We start from the raw sequence: 20,394 nt of genomic DNA on the forward strand, positions 1-20,394 counted from the left end.
CTGGTGTCCAACACTATTCTCAGTCAGCTCCCAGACTTCTGGAAATGGATTCGAGCACCAATCTTTCCTTGTCAGCGCCCTGACATCACCCCCGGATGTGTCATCCCAAACTTAGGAGCACCCGTGCCCAAAGCCCAGCCTGGCCACATCCCGGAGTCCTGGGCTTGGTATCCTGGCATTCCAGCAGCAGATGGGGCTACACAAAGCTGGGACCCGTATCCCTGACCTTTCCAATGCCCTGCTCCTGAGAAATTCACGCAATATTTTCCCAACTTACCCTGTGGCTCCAGTGTTGGTGGGATGTAATGTTGTCTTTAATTTTATTTATGTATATTCACATCAGAGTGTGCTTTCCTGTGTCTTACAGTGTAACTGTGTCTTGGACTGCCTAGAACATTCATAGGTTGCAAACGCTGAAACCCCCTGAAATGGTGGGTTCAGAGATGATCCACCTTGTCCATCCATTTCACACACACACACACACACACCCCACACACTACAGGTGCGATTTTGGTCTGATTCTGCTTTTCAGAATGAATAAGTAATCCATGGAAAATTAAGTCAGAAGACACATCATGTTACTTTCAGAAGGAAGTTATCCCATTAGAGTGAAGACTGTGTACCCCACGTTCTGCTTTTCCAGGTCCTGCTGCTGTGGTAAGAAGTTGCTGCAAACACCATGCTGGAAACAGTGCGCATTCCCCACCCACGGGGTTCTCTGGCCCAGGGGTCTGGCGCAGTCCCGTGGGCTGCATGAGCACTGAGCTGGGCTGCGTTCTTCCAGTGGCTACAGGCACTAAACAAAGCACTCATTAACATCAAAAAGATCAAAGATGAATATCCAACTTTTGTAGCAACATGGATGGGACTGGAAAAGATTATGCTGAGTGAAATAAGTCAAGCAGAGAGAGTCAATTATCATATGGTTTCACTTACTTGTGGAGCATAACAAATATCATGGAGGACATGGGGAGTTGGAGAGGAGAAGGGAGTTGGGGGAAATTGGAAGGGGAGGTGAACCATGAGAGACTATGGACTCTGAAAAACAATCTGAGGGGAATGAAGTGGTGGGGGGGTGGGAGGTCGGGGTACCAGGTGGTGGGTATTATAGAGGGCACAGATTGCATGGAGCACTGGGTGTGGTGCAAAAATAATGAATACTGTTATGCTGAAAATAAATAAATTTAATTTTTAAAAAAAGATCAAAGAAAAAAATCGTAACAGAAACAAAAACAAACAAAACAAATGAAATGGAAACACACATACCAAAACCTATGTATGGGTTGCAGCAAAAGCCTTTCAGAGAGGGAAGTTTGTAGTCGTGAACGCATCTGTTAAGAAATTGCAAAGATCTCAACTACACATCCTAACTTTACACCTTGAGGGAGAGGGGAAAAAAAGAGTACACTAATACCAAAGTTAGCAGAAGTAATGAAGGAGAGTGGAAATAAATGAAATAGACACCGCCCACCTGAAAAAAAAAAGAAAGTAAGAAAAAAAAATCAATGAATCTAAGAGTTTGTTATTTGAAAAGACAAACCAAATTGACAAATGTTTAGCTAGACCACCTAAGAAGAAAAATAAGAGAAAACGCAAATCAAATCAGAACTGAAAAAGGAAGCATTACAACTGATCCTACAGAAATATGTAGGAGTTTAAGGGACTGCTACCAACAACTCTGCACCCACAGATGAGAAAACCTGGAAGAAATGGATCAACTCTCAGCAACACACAACCTACCACAACTGAATCAGGAATAAACAGAAAATCTGAACAAACACATAAAAAGCAAGGAGACCCACCACCACAGAAAATCCCAGGACACCAGATGGCTTCATTGGCAAATTCTGTTGAATATCCAAAGAAGAATGAATGCCAATCCTTCTCAAACTCTGCCCAAAAAGTGGAAGGGGGAAAGGAACATTCTCAAACTCATTCTTCAAGGCCAGTGTTATCCTGATGCCAAAATCAGATGAAGACACTACATATTATCCTGATACTGATATTCCAAAATCAGAGGAAAACACTATTAAAAAATTAAATAGACCAAAGTTTTTAATCTTCTTTAATCTTTAATTTTCATAACTCCAGAAAATTTCCCAGACAAGTCATTCTTGATGACCTCTTTTTCCTTTTGGTGTGTTAATTAGTCTTGAATTTGGATGTCCAAGTATTTTCCTGAGTTTAGGAAGTTCTTGGTTATCATTTCTTTACATAAGATTTCACCCCTTTTCTCTCTCTCTCTCCCTTCTCTGGAACTCAAATCATTCTTTTCTGTGGTAGATGCCGTCCAGTTTCTTTCATTAATTTTATTCATTAACTGGATTCCTCAAGTCCAGAATTTCTGTTTGGCTCTTTTGTATTTTTCTATCTCTTTGTTAAACTTCTCTTTTGGTTCAAGTGTTGTTTTTCTTTTCTCATAACTCAATGAGTTTCTCATAACCCGACCAGTGCAGCTATTTTGAAATCTTGGTCAGCTACATGGCAAAACTCCAAGTCTGAGTTCAGTTACGGGATGGCTGTCCTCATCTCTTGGTGATGACATGTGTCCTTGATATCTTGATTCTTCATGTTCCTTGGAGTTTCCCATGGCTGTTTTAGCATTTGAAGTGGGGTCACTCCACAAATCTTTAGTGGCTGTCTTCATGTGGGAGATGTTTTTCATTGGTTCTGCTGGTATCTGACACTTTCTCCAACTTTACACAGATGCACAAAGTGTGTAGGCTTGTATTTCCTTTCTGGTCCTTGCAATCTACCAGGCTGGCTGCTGGAAACTTCCGGGTTTTTTTGCCACAAGTTTGTGGTTTCTGTCTTGCCCACAGACTCCAGTTTGTCTTCAGAGCCTACATGAAGATCTGGACATGGCCTACAATGAGGTTTTCACACTTGGGGAGTGGAGGGCACCCTTGAGCGGGGCTGGGGGTGTTGGGGTCAGATCTCCCAACAGCTCAGTGACAGGCTTCCTACTGTGGTCCTGAATGCAGTCAATGGGAACCACATCTGTTTAATCCCTTGGATACTCTTATCTGCCTCTTTCCCCATCTTCTGCTCTCCCCATCTGGAGGTCCTGCTTCAATATTCTCGGTGTCTCCAACAGACCCACACAGCTGGGGAGGCCAGGCACCCACTCACTGTTCTCCCATTCCATGTTGGCTAGTTCAGCCCTCTCAACTGTGCCCTGGCCAGAGGGGTGACTTGGCAAAGATCCTCTTACCTTCTCAAATGCATCTCCATTTCCTTCATTTACAACAAAAGGGTCAAAATACACATGTCATTTCTAAATATGACTGCACTCTAAAACTCAGTGGGTGTCTCTGTAAAATGTTCAATTACGTATCTCTTCAGCTGTTACAGACATCATCCTCACTTCTGTCCTTCTGACACTTAGAACACATCCTCATTCTATTCCCCAACATTGGGAATTTCCACGTCTGGTCCCTTTATGCTGCCTTCTGGAAAATCTCTCAATTCTGAACTTTAGTTTTATAAATGTCTCTTCAGGTTTGTCTTGTCCTTCATGGAATGAGTTTTTTCAATGTGTTGATTTATTGGATTTTTCATCTCTAAAATGTCTTAATTGTTTCAAGAATTGCCTAATCTTCTGTGGCACAATCCATATTCTTGCATCAAAAATTCAATATCTCCTTTCATTTTTTCAGATATTTAAATATGCTTAATTTTATTCTCTTATTTTCCTATTGATTCTATTTCCTTGTATATGATCATTTTTTATTCATCTGTAGCTTATTGTCCGTGCACTTAATCATTGTTAAGATCACTCTCTGATGTCCATTCTTGGTGGACATTCTCCTCTCATACACCTGTTCATACGAGAAGGGTTTCTCCCGGAGCTGCTCTGGGAGTCGGGCGGACCACAAGAGATAACTGCAGCTTCTCCTGGTCTGTGGTGTCCGTTCCCTCAAATGTCACATCTGCTCAGGCTTGTATTAGGCAGGGATGGGTCCAATACAAGCCTCAAGCTAACAGTCACTCACAAAAGAGAAAAACTTCAATGAATCTGTTTCACACACACGTAGGGGAGGTGATTCGGAGCTGACCTGAGTCAGTGAGTGGAGAAACCCCTGTTGTTGTCCACAAACACACATTGGGGAGCACTGCAGGTTTTAGCCTTCACCCACAGTCCTGGCCCCTTCCTGCCTCTGAGGACCCTGGCGTCCCTCTCTGTGTCCACATGGGTGGAAGCCTCTACAAGATGACCTGCTGATGGTCCTGGGAACTGACAACTGCTCAGCATTGTTCTCTGTTCTTTCTTGTGGTTCCCTGACTCTCTGGGGAGCTTTCATTTCTCAGTTCCTGCATGTGACTATTTCTATACATTTCAGAAATATGGTCAGTAGTGCTTATTGGTACAAAGCATGTGAGGGGTCTTGACTGGATGTGAAAAACATCCACCTAGGTTAAGTCTGACCCCATAATCCTTCCATGTACAAAACCCCTCTTATCCCTCTCTGAAAACTAACAGTAATGAGTCCCCTCCCATGAACTGGGAACCAATGACCCCCACAATTATCCTAAGGAGTGGGGTTCAGGACAAGATCCAAACAAGGAAACAGACTTGGAGACAGGATGTTATTACCCTGGGAAATACAGGCAATGGAAAATGGATGAATATTTAGAGAAAGGTTAACTTTTCCTTCAAAAATCAGAGCTCCCACACTGCTGAAATAGATGTTCCCTACAGCTTACATGCAGGACTCCAGGGTGGAGAGGACGGCTCTGCCCCAGAAACAAGGGGCACTGAGGAGCCAGGAGCGTCTCACAGGGATGTTCCCAAGAAGGTTGGGGAGTGTGGACAATGTCACAAGAAAATAGAGAAGTCCTTGGAGGCTGTGCAGAAAGAAAGTCTACACTCTGGGGCCAGGAGAGGGGCTGTGCTCCCTTCCATATGTGCCTGTATTTCTCCCCTGGGCTCATTATCACCATGACCTCAACGTGAGCTGATCAGAGAGGACACACATGTGTCTGTGCTGATTTGAGCTCTAAATGGCAGCAGGAACCTGTGTCCACTGTAGCATTTCTGGGGCTTTGGGCCCCAGTCCATGGTGAGGACCCAGGGGTATGCTGAGGATGAAGGAGACACAACAGGTGGCCCTGGTGGGGGAAGGACCTGTCCTGGTCCCCTCACCTGGATGGGGCATCTCAGGAAGCCTCAGGATCCACCCCTTGCACCATCATGCACACCAGAGCAGGGCTCAGGGAAGGGGGTGTTCCCCTTCCTGTTGTCACATCTTGCTGACATGACAACCCTGTGAGAGGCAGGACTGGCCTCCACGTGGCCACACCCTATGTGTCTGTCTTTCCTATGGTCACAGTGGTCCCTTTGTCTGCACAGTGGGAACCAGAGAGAGGAGACACCATGACACTCACCCTCACAGTTCTGCTCTGTCTTGGTGAGATCTGAGGAGGGGTGGGGACACCCTAGTCTGGGAGGGACCTGCCCCACAGCCAGGCCCTGCTCTGTCTGAGGCCCCTGGCTCAGGAGGCTCATGGGAGGAGGGGTTCTGCTAGGATTCAGGGCAAGCCCCTCACAGGGACTCTCTTCCAGGGCTGAGTGTGGACTCCAGGACCAGAGTGCAGACAGGTGAGTCTGTCCCCAGGGGTCTCAGTCCCACCTCCTCACTGGAGACAGGGGTCACCCATCAGGCAGCAGGGGATGGAGAACAGGAGCTCTGGGCTGACCAAGGGGGACGTCTGGGAGTTTGGGGCAGAACAGGGACCTGGGGGTGGGGAAGGTCTGTGTCCCAGCCTCTGTTTCCTTCCAGGGACCCGCCCCAAACCTAACATCTGGGCTGAGCCAGGCTTTGTGATCCCCTGGTGGACATCTGTGACCATCTGGTGTCAGGGTGGCCTGGAGGCCCAGGAGTACCGCCTGCATAAAGAGGGAAAGTTAGAGACCTGGGACAGACAGAAGCCACTGGAGCCCGGGGACAAGGCCAAGTTCTTCATCAGATACATGAGAGTTATGCATACAGGAAGATATCGCTGTAACTATCTCAGCCCCACTGGCTGGTCAGAGCTCAGTGAACCCCTGGTGCTGGTGATGACAGGTGCGAGCCCACTCAGGGCCCCAGCCCTAGGCTCTGCCTTCAGGAAGGGGGTGGGCTCTCAGGGGTCTCCTTCTCACAGCCCAGCCTGGGGATAATGTGGGGAATCTGAGCACCATTTAACACCCACCCCCTCCTCCTCTTCTAGGATTACAGAACAAACCCCAGCTCTCAGCCCTGCCCAGTCATGTCGTGACCCCAGGAAGGAACGTGACCCTCCAGTGTGGCTCATGGTTAGGATTTGACAGGTTCGTCCTGATGAAAGAAGGAGAGAACCAGCCTTCCTGGACCATGGTCTCCCAGAGAGCCCCCCGTGGTGGGACCCATGCCCTGTTCCCTGTGGGCCCTGTGAACACCAGCCTCAGATGGACATTCAGATGCTATGGCTATTACAACACCACCTCCCAGATATGGTCGCACCCCAGTGACCCCCTGGAGCTGCTGGCCTCATGTGAGGAGCCCAGCCCCATTGCCTCTGTGTTCCTGTGGTCAACATGACCCTGTCTGGAAGACCCCCAACATAGGATGGGAATGAGGGGCTACAGGGAGGCTTATTCACAGGGGCGTCCACCCCTCAGAGAAATGAGGACCACACTGTCCTCCCACACCTGCCCCTCCCCACACGCCCGCCACTCAGAGCTCTAGGTGCCTACAGAAGGGTTTTCGGGACCCTGGGGCAGATACACCAGGAGCCTAGAGAGGGTCTCTGCGGGAAGCTCCAGCCCTCCACCCTCCTCTTGTCTCTTTCCCTGAACCCTCTGGGGGCTCCAGGCCCCACCCCCAGGTCCCCACTGCCCAGCTGATACGTCACTGGGACCTCTTTCCTCAGAAAGAGTACAGACCATCCCGGGGAGTCTGAGAGCCTCCCAGAGGACCGAAGACCCCCTGAGATACTCAGAAGCAACCTTGTGTTCCAGGGGCTAAGAGTCCAGCAGAGATGTAGGGGGGAAGGCTCCAGAGACTCTGAGGCTGGTCGATGAGAGATGGGGTGGTCATGGCAGAGGGAGAGCTAGGCGGAGAGCAGCCAGGCTGAAGGGAGGAGCAAGCTACCCTCCCTGTCCTGGGTTTACAATGTACCTGGTGGGGTCCATTGAGGGGCGGGGTCTCAGTGCTCCCTGAGATGGTGATTTGGGGTGGGTCCCTTTCCATCAGGGCCTCAGTTTCTCCATTTGTGATAGGGGAGAACCCTGGCTCAGATCTCACGGACATGTCCTTTCGGACCTTCCAGGTTTGCTGCCTTAGGACTGCAGAATGGGAAGGTGAACAGTGAGGGCTGCAGGATGCAGAGACGGGCAGGACAGTGACGCTGGTGACGGCCCCAGAGCTCCTCTGTCTGTCCTGCAGTGCTCAGCCTGGCTGTATCCAGACAGCCCTGCTGGAAAGAAATCAGAATCAAACAGAAATAAGCAAGGGCTGGACAGTTGGGCTCCACGGGATGTAAATCCCAGATCTGCCGCTTCTGGGCAGTGGGATTTCAGACAAGTCCTTTCACTGTCTGTGAAACATGTGTCCTATAGTCTCCCTCATAGGTTTGCTGAGAGGTTTAGGTGAGATCTTGGACATGAGAGCCCTGCACGGGACGGGCCCAGAGGGTGTGCGAACCCTCATGTCCCCTTCCCTCATGTGCTCGCTGAAAACTGCAGGCAGGCCCCACGTGCAAGTGTGGGGTCTGCAGGGCAGAGGCCCAGTCTTGGCTGGACTTGGGGAGTGAGGAAGGCATGGAGTCCCTCCCACGCAGGGATGGTTCTGAGCACCTCAAAGCTTCTGACAATAGCAGGCGCATTCAGCTGGGGCTACAGGAGAAGGCAGGGTACATGAGGACAACAGAATGAACCATTCCAACCAAGGCAGGAGCCCAGAGCCAGAAGCAGGTGTCCACTAGGGTGGGCAGTGTGAGGAGAGCACAGGGAACCCACCGTCCTGGGTTGGAATCCCAGCTCTGCCACTGACTTCCTGGCCTGGTCACCTGGGGCACCTGACTCATCTCTCTGAGCATTGGTTCCTTGTCTGTGAAACGGGTGAAGGTGGGGGTGGCATTTTCTGGTGCATGATCATTATGGAGATCAGAGGTGATGATGGCATAGACCCCACCACGGGTCTACATGCAGCAGTTGCCCAGTTAACTGACATCCTGGTCCATTCATGGTATCCCTTGTGTCCAAGGTCACAAGCACCAGAGAAGCTGGATCCCAGTGCCTGTGACCTTCTTCCTGATGCTCTTCCTCCTTCTCCTCTTCCTCCTTGTCCGACACCAGCGCCAGAAAAAATGCTGCAAGTCAAGTAAGTAGACGATGGGGAGCTCTGGTCTACCTGAGACGCAAGACCCAACTATGAAGATGCAAAGTGGCTTCTTGGGACACACAGGAGTCGCCACAGATATGAGGGCAGGTAGCAGGGGGTGTCCCCAACACCCGGGGAGCCATGTCAGTGACGGGGGTGGGTTCCAAGGGAGGGGTCATCACCCTGCAACCAGTGGGGAGTGGGCACAGTGGCAAGGAGTGCGGGAGGATGGGTGGAAGATTAGTTGTTTTGAGCAGGTATGTAAAAATATTGGGGATCAAGGCGCCGAGTTACTCAAGGTTTTCAGGGATTTATCAATGTGCAAAAGCAGTTTAAACTCTGAACTGCTCTACCGGAATTGGAAATGCCAGTGGGACCTCGTTAAAGTGCATACATGTACATTGACGGGATAATGGTAGGTGTAAGCATCTGTTGTTGTGTCTGTGCGTATATGTATGAACACACGGGTCCCAGCTCCAACCACCAATAAAACCTAGACACAGTGACGGCACACCGATCATCCAGATTTCAGTTTTCAAATATTGCCTTCTGTTAAAAGGAATTCGGGTTCCTCCGAGAAATTCTTTATTCCAGATTGGGACAGGGAAACTAATGGAAGATGTCAGAGCATCCAAACGGGTCAGAAAGTATAAAAATTCACCAAGAGTGATGGAGCCAAGTCAGAATAACGCAGAAGCCAGCTGGAAGGAATCCCCTGTGGAAAAATCTAGAATAACCTGAGCATCCAAGTATGGGATTACAATGCATCGAATAAAGCAGAAATCCATGAGTTTGTGGAGTAAATTAGTTAATGCCTGGGGGGAGAGGGGATGCATTAGAGTAGAATGCCAGCAGATCAGAAGGAGCAACGTGGAGATCGGAGACCTTTAAGAGTTCGCTGCCATGATGCTGGGCCACGCGGGCGAGGTTCATCGGTGGTCCTAACAATGGCCATACTGTATTTGAGAACAGCCATGGCATTGGAGGAAAACTCCAATATCTGTCTTCAAATACCAATCAGATTCTAAGGGAGGATGGAGGACTTCACTACGGGAAACCAGGCAGATGCCTCCTTGACCAGACAGTCACAGGGCTCAGTGCCAGGAGTAGGACAGGGGGATATCCCAGGCTCCAGAACTTGTTGGAGGTGATCACGGCTTTACCAACACCCTTTCCCGGGTATTCCTAAGTAGACACTGGGTAGAGCCAGGAAGAAAATAAAAGACGCCGTTTGGCAGTTGGTAAGACAGGAACCGGGAGTGTGGTTTTGGTCCACATGTTGCATAAGTGAAGATCTCCTGATCCGGGGTCCTGGGATTGTGTAGATGAGGCTTCATATTTGTGAGAGGTGCACAAGACAGGGTGCATATATCAGAAAAACACCTACCTACCTACCTACCTATTACCTGTCCGTCCATCCATCCCTATTTCTGTCTATGTGCATGCCTATAGATGCATGAGTAAGGGACCTGCCCTTTCTTTCTCCTCTCTCTTGCAGCCCCCGTGCTCATTATCTCCAAATCCACCTCCATCTCTCTCTCTCCTTGGTAAAATACTACCAAAGCAAAAACATAGTTCAAAGTGATGCAGGAATAAAAAAGACAGTTCTTATAAATTTTCTTATGTAAAAAAATAATTACAAAAATCCTTCAGAATGAAGGATTTAATAAGAACATAGACTTTTAAAGACATTCTATCAGTTTTGTTTTTTAAGAATATGTTGAACCCTCCATGCATGTTTTGTGTGTTAGAATTTAGTTGTTTGCTCTGAATTCCAGATCAAGGGGGGTGGGTGTTTAACCTTGTCAGGGCTCGGATCCTCTGAGGTCCAAACATGACCCTGGGCGCCAGGTTCTGAGGCTGCTTAGAAGCTAATTCTCACTTTGTGCAGGTGCCTCACGTCCTCAAGTTGAGACCAAAACTCTGCAGAAAAGGTAATTTCTCCCCCAAAGTCCTCCCCCAACCTCCCACCTCTGCCTGCAGTGCCTTTGCAGTTGCCTACTGCCCCTGTTTTTCCTCCCTCAGCTCCAGCTCCGTGGCTCCTGTCCAGGATGAGAACAAGAGTAAGTAGGAAGGAGGGTCCTGCTGGGAGACCAGGAGGAGTCCATGGGCCAGGTTCTGGGCTTTGCATGAAAATTGCCACATCTCTGTGATCCCAGGCACATCCTGCCTCGTGCTGGGCCTCAGACTCCCCATCTGAGGGTGGGAGGGGCATGTGGGACTGCAGGGTTTCAGGAATTGGGGCATAAAATAGAATGTTCTCATTCTCCAGAAGCTGAGGTGAGAGAGTCCCAGCCTGAAGAAGACATACAGATGGACAGTGAGGTGAGCCCCTGCTCCTGCCCGGGGCACCCAGCACAGCCTTGTTCATTAGCTACATCCATGGGCTGTTTCTCCACCGTCCTATCGTCCTATCCCTCAGATCGGCAACATCTAACCTCACCCTTCTTCTTGAAAGGTGATACATGCAGGCTGCTGGGACATCATGGCTCAGTGGGTTTTTCTGATACTACATGGTCCCCTCCTTGGTCCCCTTATTTGGGTCCTTTGAACTGTTGGTTGTCTGTGTCTCATAATGGCAATGCTGCCAGGGATAGCTGTACAGTTTGTGCACTGCACAATAGGGACAATGGAATTTAAGACCCTACTGGTGGATTCTGAGCAATGCGCCTTTTCTTATTCACACAAAGGCACCCTGTTGAATGGTCTATCCATGAACAGAGATCCTCAGCCTGGCTTTTGCTCTGTTTACTCTCTTCCCTCTGGTTGTGTGGATTTAGATGCAATGGAACTACACAATAATGTGCCTTGAGTGTAATGATTGTCATTCCTTTCCTAGTCCCGCAGGAAGCTCACCCGAAGATCGTGTTGACCTCACTATGAGACAACTCCCTATTTGATGTTGTCACATTTATTTAATCCCAGGTACACCTGGACCATCTCCAGGCTCATAATTCCACAATTATTTCCAGCCTCAGATATCCAAGCTCCTGGGAGCTGTCTCTACTTGTCGGCCCAGCAGGCCTTTCAATGTCCCATGGGCCAAATCTCCAACCTCCCCAGAATTTGTCTCACCCTCAATGTTCAGCACTTCCCCAAGTCCGTCTAGAGACACTTTGTTCATCACAGCTGGGAGGGGGTTTCCAATGGTCTCTAGGGGCCAGGAGTGCTACCGTACATCCCACAACATGTAGGACAGCCCCCACTCCATCCAGAGCAAAGAGGGACAGGCCAGCTGTGCCGACACTTGACACTCGGGGTGGAGGAGCTGTTGTAATGGAAGCAGGCTCTCCCCTGGCCACTCCACTGCACTTACCCCCTCGCCCAAATCAGGGCTTCCTTGTTTGTGGGCGACTCCCAGCCCCACAGCCATGAATTCCTTGAGCACAGGGTGCTGATCTGTCCTCTTCTTGGCCGATGGGCAAGTGTCCTGTCTCTTTCTGTCCATCTGTCTGTCTATGAGCATGTGGGTACAGACTGAAGTGGTTAAACCAAATCCTACAGACTGAGTTTCCCCCAACTTTAGCTCATTTATTCATTCAGGGAGGTGACAAATCCTTATGAGAAATCTATGTTTGGCAAGGCTCTGTCTTAGACTGGGTGATAGAAACACAAGCAAACCATGTCCCAACGGGGAATCCATCCAAGTGATCATTTAGGTCTTAAAATCGACCTTGGCTTCCGGGTGGACTCGTAAGTGAAGAGGGTCAAGGTGGAGGACATCTTCCCTCCTTGCTCCCCAAGCAGAGCCCTGACAGTGAGTCCACCACGGGGTGACTGTGTCCCAGGGGGAACCACTCAGCCTTCAAGGGGGAGTGGCCCCTCTTCCTTCCCTATGTCAGACGGATTGCTGGACACAATGGACAGTAAGGGGGACAGGATGGTCAGGTGGGTCCTTGCTGCTCCCGGAACCCTGGCTCCCCACCCATCACACACCTGACTCCCATTCTCCCGCCCTCCAGGCCATGGCATCTGAAGAACCCCAGGATGTGACCCACGCCCAGAGGAACAGCTTGAATCTCGGACAGGAGACAAGTGCACCCCCTTCCTCTCAGTCAACGGAGGCCCCAGCAGAGCCCAGTGAATGTGCTGCTCTGTCCATGCACTAGCCCAGGAAGGACCCAGACCCCATGTTCCCAGGAGGGGGACTGTAGAGACGCTAGGAGGCTGTGGCCCTTCCCCCCACCCCGTGGACACTCAGCTAACACTCCTTGGCCTGGGGACCTCTCATAAGGAAGCAGGATATCCTGGAGCTTTAGAAATCACTTAATTCTGCTGTAGATTAAAAAAAAAAATACCATCTCCATATCTTCAGACATAAAGCAAAACCCTTCTAAAAACCCATGGCTAAGAGAAGCAAACCACAAATGAAAATGTCTTTTTTTTTTTTTAACGTAAATGACAATGCAAATATTCTACATTGACACACAGTTTCACTTAAATGGTCAAGTAAACGCTACAGGCCAAAGGGAAAATTATGAATGAAATTATTACAAAGAAAAGAGCGCCTGAAAATCAGCGGCTTAGGCAACATCTATAGAAGTTAGAAAAAGAACAGCAAATTTGTCCCATGGCACTGGGTGAAAATGAGCTTGGGCTGCCTTAACAAGATACCATGGACTGGGGTTTGGGGGGAGGAGAGCTGATGACACAGAAATCTATTTCTTCACAGTTCTGGAGGCTGAAGCCTGAGCCCAAGGTGCCGACAGGGCTATTGTCCTTGGAGGGCTCTCCCTGCGGCTAAAGGACGCCTGCTCACGTGGACTTTCCTCTGTGTGGCGTGTGAGCAGAGAGAGATCTCTGCTGTCTCTTCTTATCAGGTCACCACCCTCTTTAATCCGGGCACAACCCTATGATCTCATGATCATTCCTCTGTAGAGATCCCATCTCCAAACACAGCCAGCCCCGGAATTAGGTCAGCAGCACGCATTGAGCAGGGAGGCATAAACATTTCATGTCATTCCATCCCAACAGTGCCGCCCCCAAAATCTACACTCATTCCAGCATCATCGATCATTCTAAAATCCAGAGTCAATTCTGAATTATCTTGTAAGTCAGACATGGGCGAGGTTCGGGGCACAATGTCTTTGAAGGCAGAATTCCCGTGCAGGTGTGGTGAGCCCGTGACCCAGATCAGGGACGTGCCTGCCCCCAGAGGGAGCGATGGGAAAGAAGAAAGAGGGGACCGCGTTCAAAACTGAGCAAGGCAACTTGCACAGATCTGAAGGCTCTGTAATGAACAGAGCCTTGACTCGATGCCTTGCCCGCCAGGCCCTCTGGGGTGCCCCCTCCATGGCTGGGGGCTGCAGGGCCCTTCTCTCTGTGAGGGCCCCACTCCCAAGGCCTCGAGCAGAGCCTGCCCAGGGGAAACCAAGCCAGTAGCCCAAACTCTGAAACCACGGGGCCGGCCCTGACATCTCTGAACGGAGTTTGGCGTCGTCCTTCCCTTTCCCTGAAAACCAGCACATAGCTGGCCGACAAGGAAGCCTACGGTCCCATCCTGATGAATCTGAGAAGTCTGACAGCTTTCACTCCTCCCTCCCGTCTCATCCCCTTCCATGCCCCTGCACTGCGTTTCTGCTCCCACAAGAGCTCTCACCTTGGCTCCGCTTGCTCTCCCAAACCCTTTCCCTCATTTGTCCGAAGAATCTTGCAGGTCTCCCTTCAGAGTCTATAGCTGAACAATTCCTTCTCCAGAGTCCTCAGTCTCTCATGGTCCCTCTACGCTCTGGTTCCCACCCCCCCACCCCCCGCCCACCACCACCACTTCATTTTTCCTTCCTTCTCCTAATGTCCTCCCTGCTCTTCCTTCTGTCCCACAAGCAAGTGAAACCATTTGATAATTGACTTCCTCTGTGTGACTTATTTCACTCAGCATAATCCCCTCCAGCTCCGTCCATGCTGAAGCAACAGCTGAGTACTCATCCTTTCTGATCAGAAACCAGTTGAGGGATTGGGGGGGTGGGGGCGGGTGAGCCGGGTGGTGGGTATTCAGGAGGACACGGATGGCAGGGAGCACTGGGTGTTACACGCAAACAATGAATCTTGGAGCACTGCAGCAGACACTGACGACGGACTGTGTGGTCACTAACTCATTACAACAAACTCATTCCTCCAATCTCCTGGCTCCTCCAGAGTTTCGCTGCGAGCGCCCACACGGGTGCGCTCCAGGCACACGTCAAGCGCCACCGCCCAGCATGCCAAATTCCGCAGCTCCCTAGGCCTGCACCCTGCCGACCTCTGGACAGGGTCCATCCATGCTCTCTGCCCCTCCGTCACAAGGGTCCGGTTTTCTCCCTGGTGCAATGCCTCGTTCCTCATTGTGGCCAAGGCCCGGTGGGGGTAGACTTCGCAGTCCGCATCTCCACCAGCAGCCCGGGGCACACATGCAGCATTTCCAAACTCCTCCAGCCTCCCCTGCCTCTTTTCTGTTTGGCGTCCAAGTCTGCAGCCCTCTGCTCCGGCTTCTGTGATGAGCCTCACAGACCACAGAAGTCTCCACGAACGTGTGATGGTGGTGGGGGGGTGTCTGGCGGGGCCTCCCCACCCACCCTTGGGCTGAAGACAGTCCAGTCTTGCTGTGCGTCTTTCCCTGGTGTGACTGAGAGACACACTCGGAGCTCCCTGGACTCTCTTCTGAGGGCACTGCTCTAACCAAATCTTACAACCTCATTCTATCCTAATTGCTTCCTTAGATGCCCCGTTTCCCAGTACAGCCAGGATGGAGGCTGAGCCTCAACTTACGACTCTGGGGAAAGAACATAAGCATCCAGTCCCATAACATTAATAAAGCCACAAACATTTATCATCGAGTATTCCCAGAGTGTGAAAAGTCCTAGCGACCCTCGATAAGAAATAGAGAAAAGACACCAGGAACGCGTATCAGTAATGAAATATGGGACATCACTACAAAAATACAGGTTTTATGGTGTCAACCTAGATAAAAGAGGTAAACCGAGGCAAGCTGGATTACGAAAGATAGAGTGCATCTTGGAAGAGCAGAGGACTTGTACTTTGGGATGTGGAAACTCGCACACGATCTACAGGCGAGTCTGTTGAGGGTTTGGGGCTGACTGTGTCTGGGAAAGAGAACAAAGAGGAGGGAGTTCAGCCTGAGATCAAGCAGACACTTCCTGGCTTGAGTCTGGGAAAAGCTCTTGGTGGATGCCCCTTGGTCAGGGAATGGGTTTCCCTTTTTTCTAAAACCAGGCATTTGCAGGAAATCAGTGTCTCTGACCTTGAATATCATCGGCTACGGACACATGCATGAGACTCTGCATTGCGTGCCCTCCGGTCCCCTTCCAGACGGAGTCCTTTCAGAAGAGATGTGAGCGGACCTTAGAAGACCTTCATCCAATGTGGATAAGATGGACCAGGACCCCAGAAACAGATCTAAAACCAGCTCGGGAATAAGTAGAAAACCTGAATCACCTTTTGAGCTCTTAAATAAAGTACCTCTGAAAATGAAACTCGTCCCACAAAACTAACTCCAGATCCCACAAATCACACGGTTCATAGAACAGACACATTCCCAAACATTTTCATGGGCTCGCGTGAACACCAAACAAGAATACTGAAAGAGAGGGATATTGCACTTCCCTCTCCAACATAGATTTACATGTAAGATAACTTTTAAAAGGGGGGAAATGGGGCACCTGGGGGGCTCAGTCTGCTGAGGTCTGACTCTTGCTTTTAGCTCAGGTCATGACCTCGGGGTCAAACATCCAGCCCCAAGTCCAGCTCAGGCTGGGCTGGGCATGGAGTCAGCTTAGAATTCTCTCTCTCTCCCTTTCCATCTGCCCTCCCCCACCCCTCATGCGCATTCTCTCTCTCTCCAGAAAAGGAAAACACAAAAAATAAAAGTAAAAAATGGGGGGGGGTATCTGATTATGACATTACTGCTCAATTCACATACGCAATGGTTGGTAGAAAAATATTTTACTAAAGATCAACTTTTTCCCAACAAATCAGGACTTTCATCTACCCATTGTCCCCTATAGCATGCAGGAAGGACCCCAAATTGGGAGGACAACTCGCTGCCAGAAACAAGGGGCACAGAGGAGCCAGGAGGATCTCAACAGATGTTCCCAAGAAGTGAGGGTATGGACAGAGTCACGGGAAAACAGAGAAATCCTTGGAGGCTGAGACAGAAAGAAAGCCCACGCTCCAGGGCCAGGAGAGGGGCTGTGTTCCCTTCCCACTGTGCCGGTATCTCTCCTCTGGGCTCCTTGTCACCACGACCTTGACCTGAGCCATTCAGAGATGTCACATGAGTGTCTGAGCTGACACGAGCTCCCCAGCACAGCAGGAACCAACATCCCTGACAGTAGCTCTGGGTCTGGGGACCTGTCCGTGGTGAGGACCCAAGGGTGTGATGGAGATAAAGGAGACCCATGGGGGAGGCTATGGGAGGGAAGGCACTGCCCTGGTCTCCTCACCCGGATGGGCCATCTTAGGAAGCCTCGGGTTATCCCCGCTGTACCGTCATGAACACCAGCCAGGCTAGGCGTGGGGGGGAGCCGTTCCCCTTCCTGGGGACTGCTGAGGTGATAACCCTGTGACAGGCAGGACTGGCTTCCGTGCGGCCACCCCCTGTGTGTCTGTTTGTCTTGTGGTCACAGTGGTCCCTCCATCCACACAGCTGGAACCAGAGAGAGGAGACACCATGACCCCCACCCTCATGGCCCTGCTCTGTCTCAGTGAGATCTGAGGATGGGAGGGGACAACCTAGTCTGGAAGGGACCCACCCCACAGACAGGCCCTGGTCTGTCAGAGACCCCAAGCTCAGGAGGCTCAAGGGGAGGAGGGGTTCTGCTAGGATTCAGGGCAAAACTCTCACAGGGACTCTCTTCCAGGGCTGAGTGTGTGCCTCAGGACCAGAGTGCAGGCATGTATGTCTGTCCCTAGGGATCCCATTCCCACCTCCTCACTGGGGACAGGGGTCACCCACCAGGCAGCAGGGGATGGAGAACAGAAGTTCTGGGCTGACCGAGGGGAATGTCTGTGGTTTTGGTGCTGAGCTGGGACCAGAGCATGGGGAAGGTCTGTGTCCCAGCCTCTGTTTCCTTCCAGGGACCCTCCCCAGACCCACCATCTGGGCTGAGCCAGGCTCTGTAATGCCTTGGGGGACACATGTGACCATCTGGTGTCGGTGAGGCCAGAGGCCCAGGAGTACCGCCTGCATAAAGAGGGAAAGTTAGAGACCTGGGACACACGGAAGATACTGGAGCCCAGGGACAAGGCCAACTTCTCCATCACACACATGACAGATGTATATGCAGGAAGATACCGCTGTGACTATCTCAGTCCCACTGGCTGGTCAGAGTTCAGTGACCCCCTGGAGCTAGTGGTGACAGGTGCGAGTCCACTCAGGGTCCCAGCCCCAGTCTCTGCCCTCAGGAAGGGGGTGGGCTCTCAGGGGTCTCCCTCTCACACCCCTGCCTGGGGTGTGATCCGCATTTAACACCACCGCCTCCTCCTCTCTTAGGATCGCTGGACAAACCTCGGCTCTCAGCCCAGCCCAGCCCTGTTGTGACCTCAGGAGGGAATGTGACCCTCCAGTGTGCCTCACCCAAGTGATCCCACAGGTTTGTCCTGATGAAGAAAGAAGGCCAGCCCTCCTGGACTTTGGACTCCTAGCCAGCCCCTGTGGGGGAACCCAGACCCTGTTCCATGTGGGCCCTGTGACCCCCAGTCTCAGGTGGACGTCAGATGCTATGGCTATTACAGCAACACCCCCTAGGTGTGGTAGGACCCCAGTGACCCCCTGGGCCTGCTGTCTCAGGTGAGGAGCCCAGCCCTGTCCCTTCTGTGTCCTGATGATCTACTCAGGGCTCTGTTACCTGGGCTGGGATGGGAGGGAGGGACTCCAAGGAGCATCACTCAAAGGGAGATCTGCACCTCAGCTCAAAGGAGGCCAACAGAGGCCCTGCACCCCTGCTCACCTTTCGTCCCTCTTCTGAGAATAAAGGTGCCCGATGGCAGCCGGAAGGTCTTGGGGAGTCCACGGGGCAGGTATAGGAGAAGTCTAGTGAGACGGGGACTCCTGGGTCAGCCCCAAACCCCCATCCACAGGACAGGCTCAACATCAGGGCGCTCCCGGGGTCTGTTTGCTGAGAAGGAGCACACACCACCCCACGTCCGTTCTGAGAGCCCCTCAAAGGATCTAACGCCCCCTCAAATACTCAGGAACAGTCTTGTGTTTCAAGGGGCTGAGAGCCCAGCAGAGACACCTGGGGCCACATGTCTCTGTGGCTAGGCCACAGGGAAGAGAGCAGGAGCAGAGACAGGGTCTCTGGGAGAAGTTCCAGGGCCACCCAGCTACTGTCCAGGATCCTCTAGAGACCCAGCGCCCTACTGCCCCCCCTCCCCATGCCCCGGGTCCACAGCTGCTGAATCACAGGCTTCTGTGCAGGGGTATAGTTTCGCCCGGTGTCTCAGGAGGAGGGCTGGGAGTCGGGTGAGTCATGGCAGGGACATCATGGGGCTCCAGGGGCTCCAAGGCCCACAGAGGAGGGCTGGCATGGTCAGGGCAGAGGGAGAGGCTGGGGCCCAGCAGGAGAGCAGCAGCCAGGGTAGGTGAGCAGGGAGCTCAGGAGCCTACCTCCTCCCCTCCCAGTCTTTGGATTGTGAGGAATGGCGGGGTGGGGGGGGGTACTCACAGGAGGGAGGGTTCTCAGTGCCCCTGAGATGGTGATCTGGGCCAGGTCCCTGCTCCTGGGTGAGGAGTCCCTGCTGTCCCTGTTCCTTCTGAGCTGAAAAGGTGAGCTCGGTGCCCTGTGAACAGGGAAGTCTGAGACACGAGGCCTTAAGGGGTTCCCAAGGGGCGGTTCCCAGAGGCAGGTCCACCCAGGAGGGCGTGGGAATAGGCGGGACCCCCTGCCCCCGGAAGCCCGATCCCTGAGGTTTCCCGCAGGACTGAGGACGGCAAGGACCTAGATGCCAGGACGCTGAGATGCCACCCACGGACTTCCTGCTGTCTCCCGCTCAGAAGCCACGCGCTGGCTACCAGCCAGGGGCAGGGATGATGTAGCTGCTGCCCGCGAGGCCGGCCAAGGGCGTCCTGGGGCGGTGTCTGCCGGAGTTCCCCTCACTGGGAGGTGGAGCTTCTGAGAAAGGCATGCCCCCTCTGTAAAGGGGGGAAGGGGCTGCTGCAGTGATCCCGTTTCTGACCTGCACCGCGCTGCCTCTGCCAGGAACTGGGATCTGGGAAGGGCTGGGAAGCCGAGGGGGATCGCTGGAGATTGGGTGCGTCAGGCCCGGGTCTCCCCAGAGATTAGAAAATCCCGCCATTGATTGAGAGTCTCAGCCCCTCCTCATTCCACACAAACTGTGCGTTTTCTCCTTAAAACTACCTGCCCCTCGTCAGCGGACCGCAACGCCTAGGCCCCCAGCCGGGTTTGGGGAACGTGTGGGAGAGAGGAGAGATAGGGGCGGATGTGCGGCACTTGAGGTCCAGGCCTGACTCGGAACCCAGGGAGGATGCGGGGACTCTGGGACAGTTACAGAGGACAGACAGACGCCTCCTTCTCAGCTCTTCTTTCCCATTTCCAAGAGACACGAGTATGCAGCCCCTGCCCCACACTGAGGAGCCGCTGAGCGCTCCCACCCCGGGCCTGGAGCGGCTCCGACCCTTTTCTGAGGGCGCAGGTGGAGCTCATTCCAGACGCTGTCCTATCTCTAGGCTGCTAGCCTGTGGCACCTCTTCACCGCGCCCTGCGCTCACCTGGGGGCCTACATGCCTCTGGGTGCTCACCGGAGACCCAGGTGGGTTCCCCCACCCCCAGGTGGGTCCGTGTGCAATTCGTGTTCACTGCATTGCGTGTGGAAACCTTCCCAGTGTCCCTGTGCCTGCTTCTCGGAACTTCTAAAGGGATCCTTGCAGATATAAATTACAAATTTAAGTTATGAGGATTTATGACTGAAAATATTCTCCCATTCACCGGGACTCGATAAAATGTATACATTCATTATAGAGAGAAAATTTTTTAAAGATTTTATTTATTTATTTGACAGATCACAAGTAGGCAGAGAGGCAGGCATAGAGAAA

General features: G+C 51.8%; 1 protein-coding gene and 1 long non-coding RNA gene across 3 annotated transcripts; one reads left to right on the top strand and one right to left on the bottom strand.

Annotated features, from left to right (window-relative positions):
* Positions 1 to 5,268: 5,268 nt before the first annotated feature.
* On the top strand, positions 5,269 to 12,820 carry LOC101681259 (leukocyte immunoglobulin-like receptor subfamily A member 5). 2 transcript variants are annotated; one of them, XM_045076958.1, is made up of 9 exons: positions 5,269 to 5,411; positions 5,567 to 5,602; positions 5,784 to 6,068; positions 6,214 to 6,516; positions 8,229 to 8,345; positions 10,237 to 10,279; positions 10,371 to 10,408; positions 10,618 to 10,625; positions 12,308 to 12,820. In XM_045076958.1, exons 1-9 carry the CDS (start codon positions 5,324 to 5,326, stop codon positions 12,452 to 12,454), a joined length of 1,065 nt encoding a protein of 354 aa, XP_044932893.1. In that variant the 5' UTR covers positions 5,269 to 5,323; the 3' UTR covers positions 12,455 to 12,820. The 2 variants fall into 2 exon arrangements, with proteins under 2 accessions (XP_044932893.1, XP_004779861.2); XM_004779804.3 differs by having other exon boundaries at positions 5,271 to 5,411; positions 10,618 to 10,670.
* Positions 12,821 to 14,114: 1,294 nt separating this feature from the next.
* LOC123391161 lies at positions 14,115 to 19,380 on the bottom strand. The gene is made up of 3 exons (XR_006605793.1): positions 19,280 to 19,380; positions 19,007 to 19,121; positions 14,115 to 15,737 (listed from the first exon to the last, which is right to left on the bottom strand). It is a non-coding gene; the product is annotated as an uncharacterized LOC123391161 (long non-coding RNA).
* Between the last annotated feature and the right edge of the window lie 1,014 nt (positions 19,381 to 20,394).

The sequence above is a fragment of the Mustela putorius genome, unplaced genomic scaffold, assembly GCF_011764305.1.
Source record: "Mustela putorius furo isolate JIRA1106 unplaced genomic scaffold, ASM1176430v1.1 tig00000196_pilon_pilon_pilon, whole genome shotgun sequence".
Classification (NCBI taxonomy): Eukaryota; Metazoa; Chordata; class Mammalia; order Carnivora; family Mustelidae; genus Mustela; species Mustela putorius.

Coding starts and splice junctions, on each gene's coding strand:
- LOC101681259 (XM_004779804.3), top strand. CDS start 5,324: ATGGTCACAGTGGTCCCTTTGTCTGCACAGTGGGAACCAGAGAGAGGA. Junction 6,069..6,213: donor CCTGGTGCTGGTGATGACAG/GTGCGAGCCCAC, acceptor CTCCTCTTCTAG/GATTACAGAACAAACCCCAG. Junction 6,517..8,228: donor CCTGGAGCTGCTGGCCTCAT/GTGAGGAGCCCA, acceptor CTTGTGTCCAAG/GTCACAAGCACCAGAGAAGC.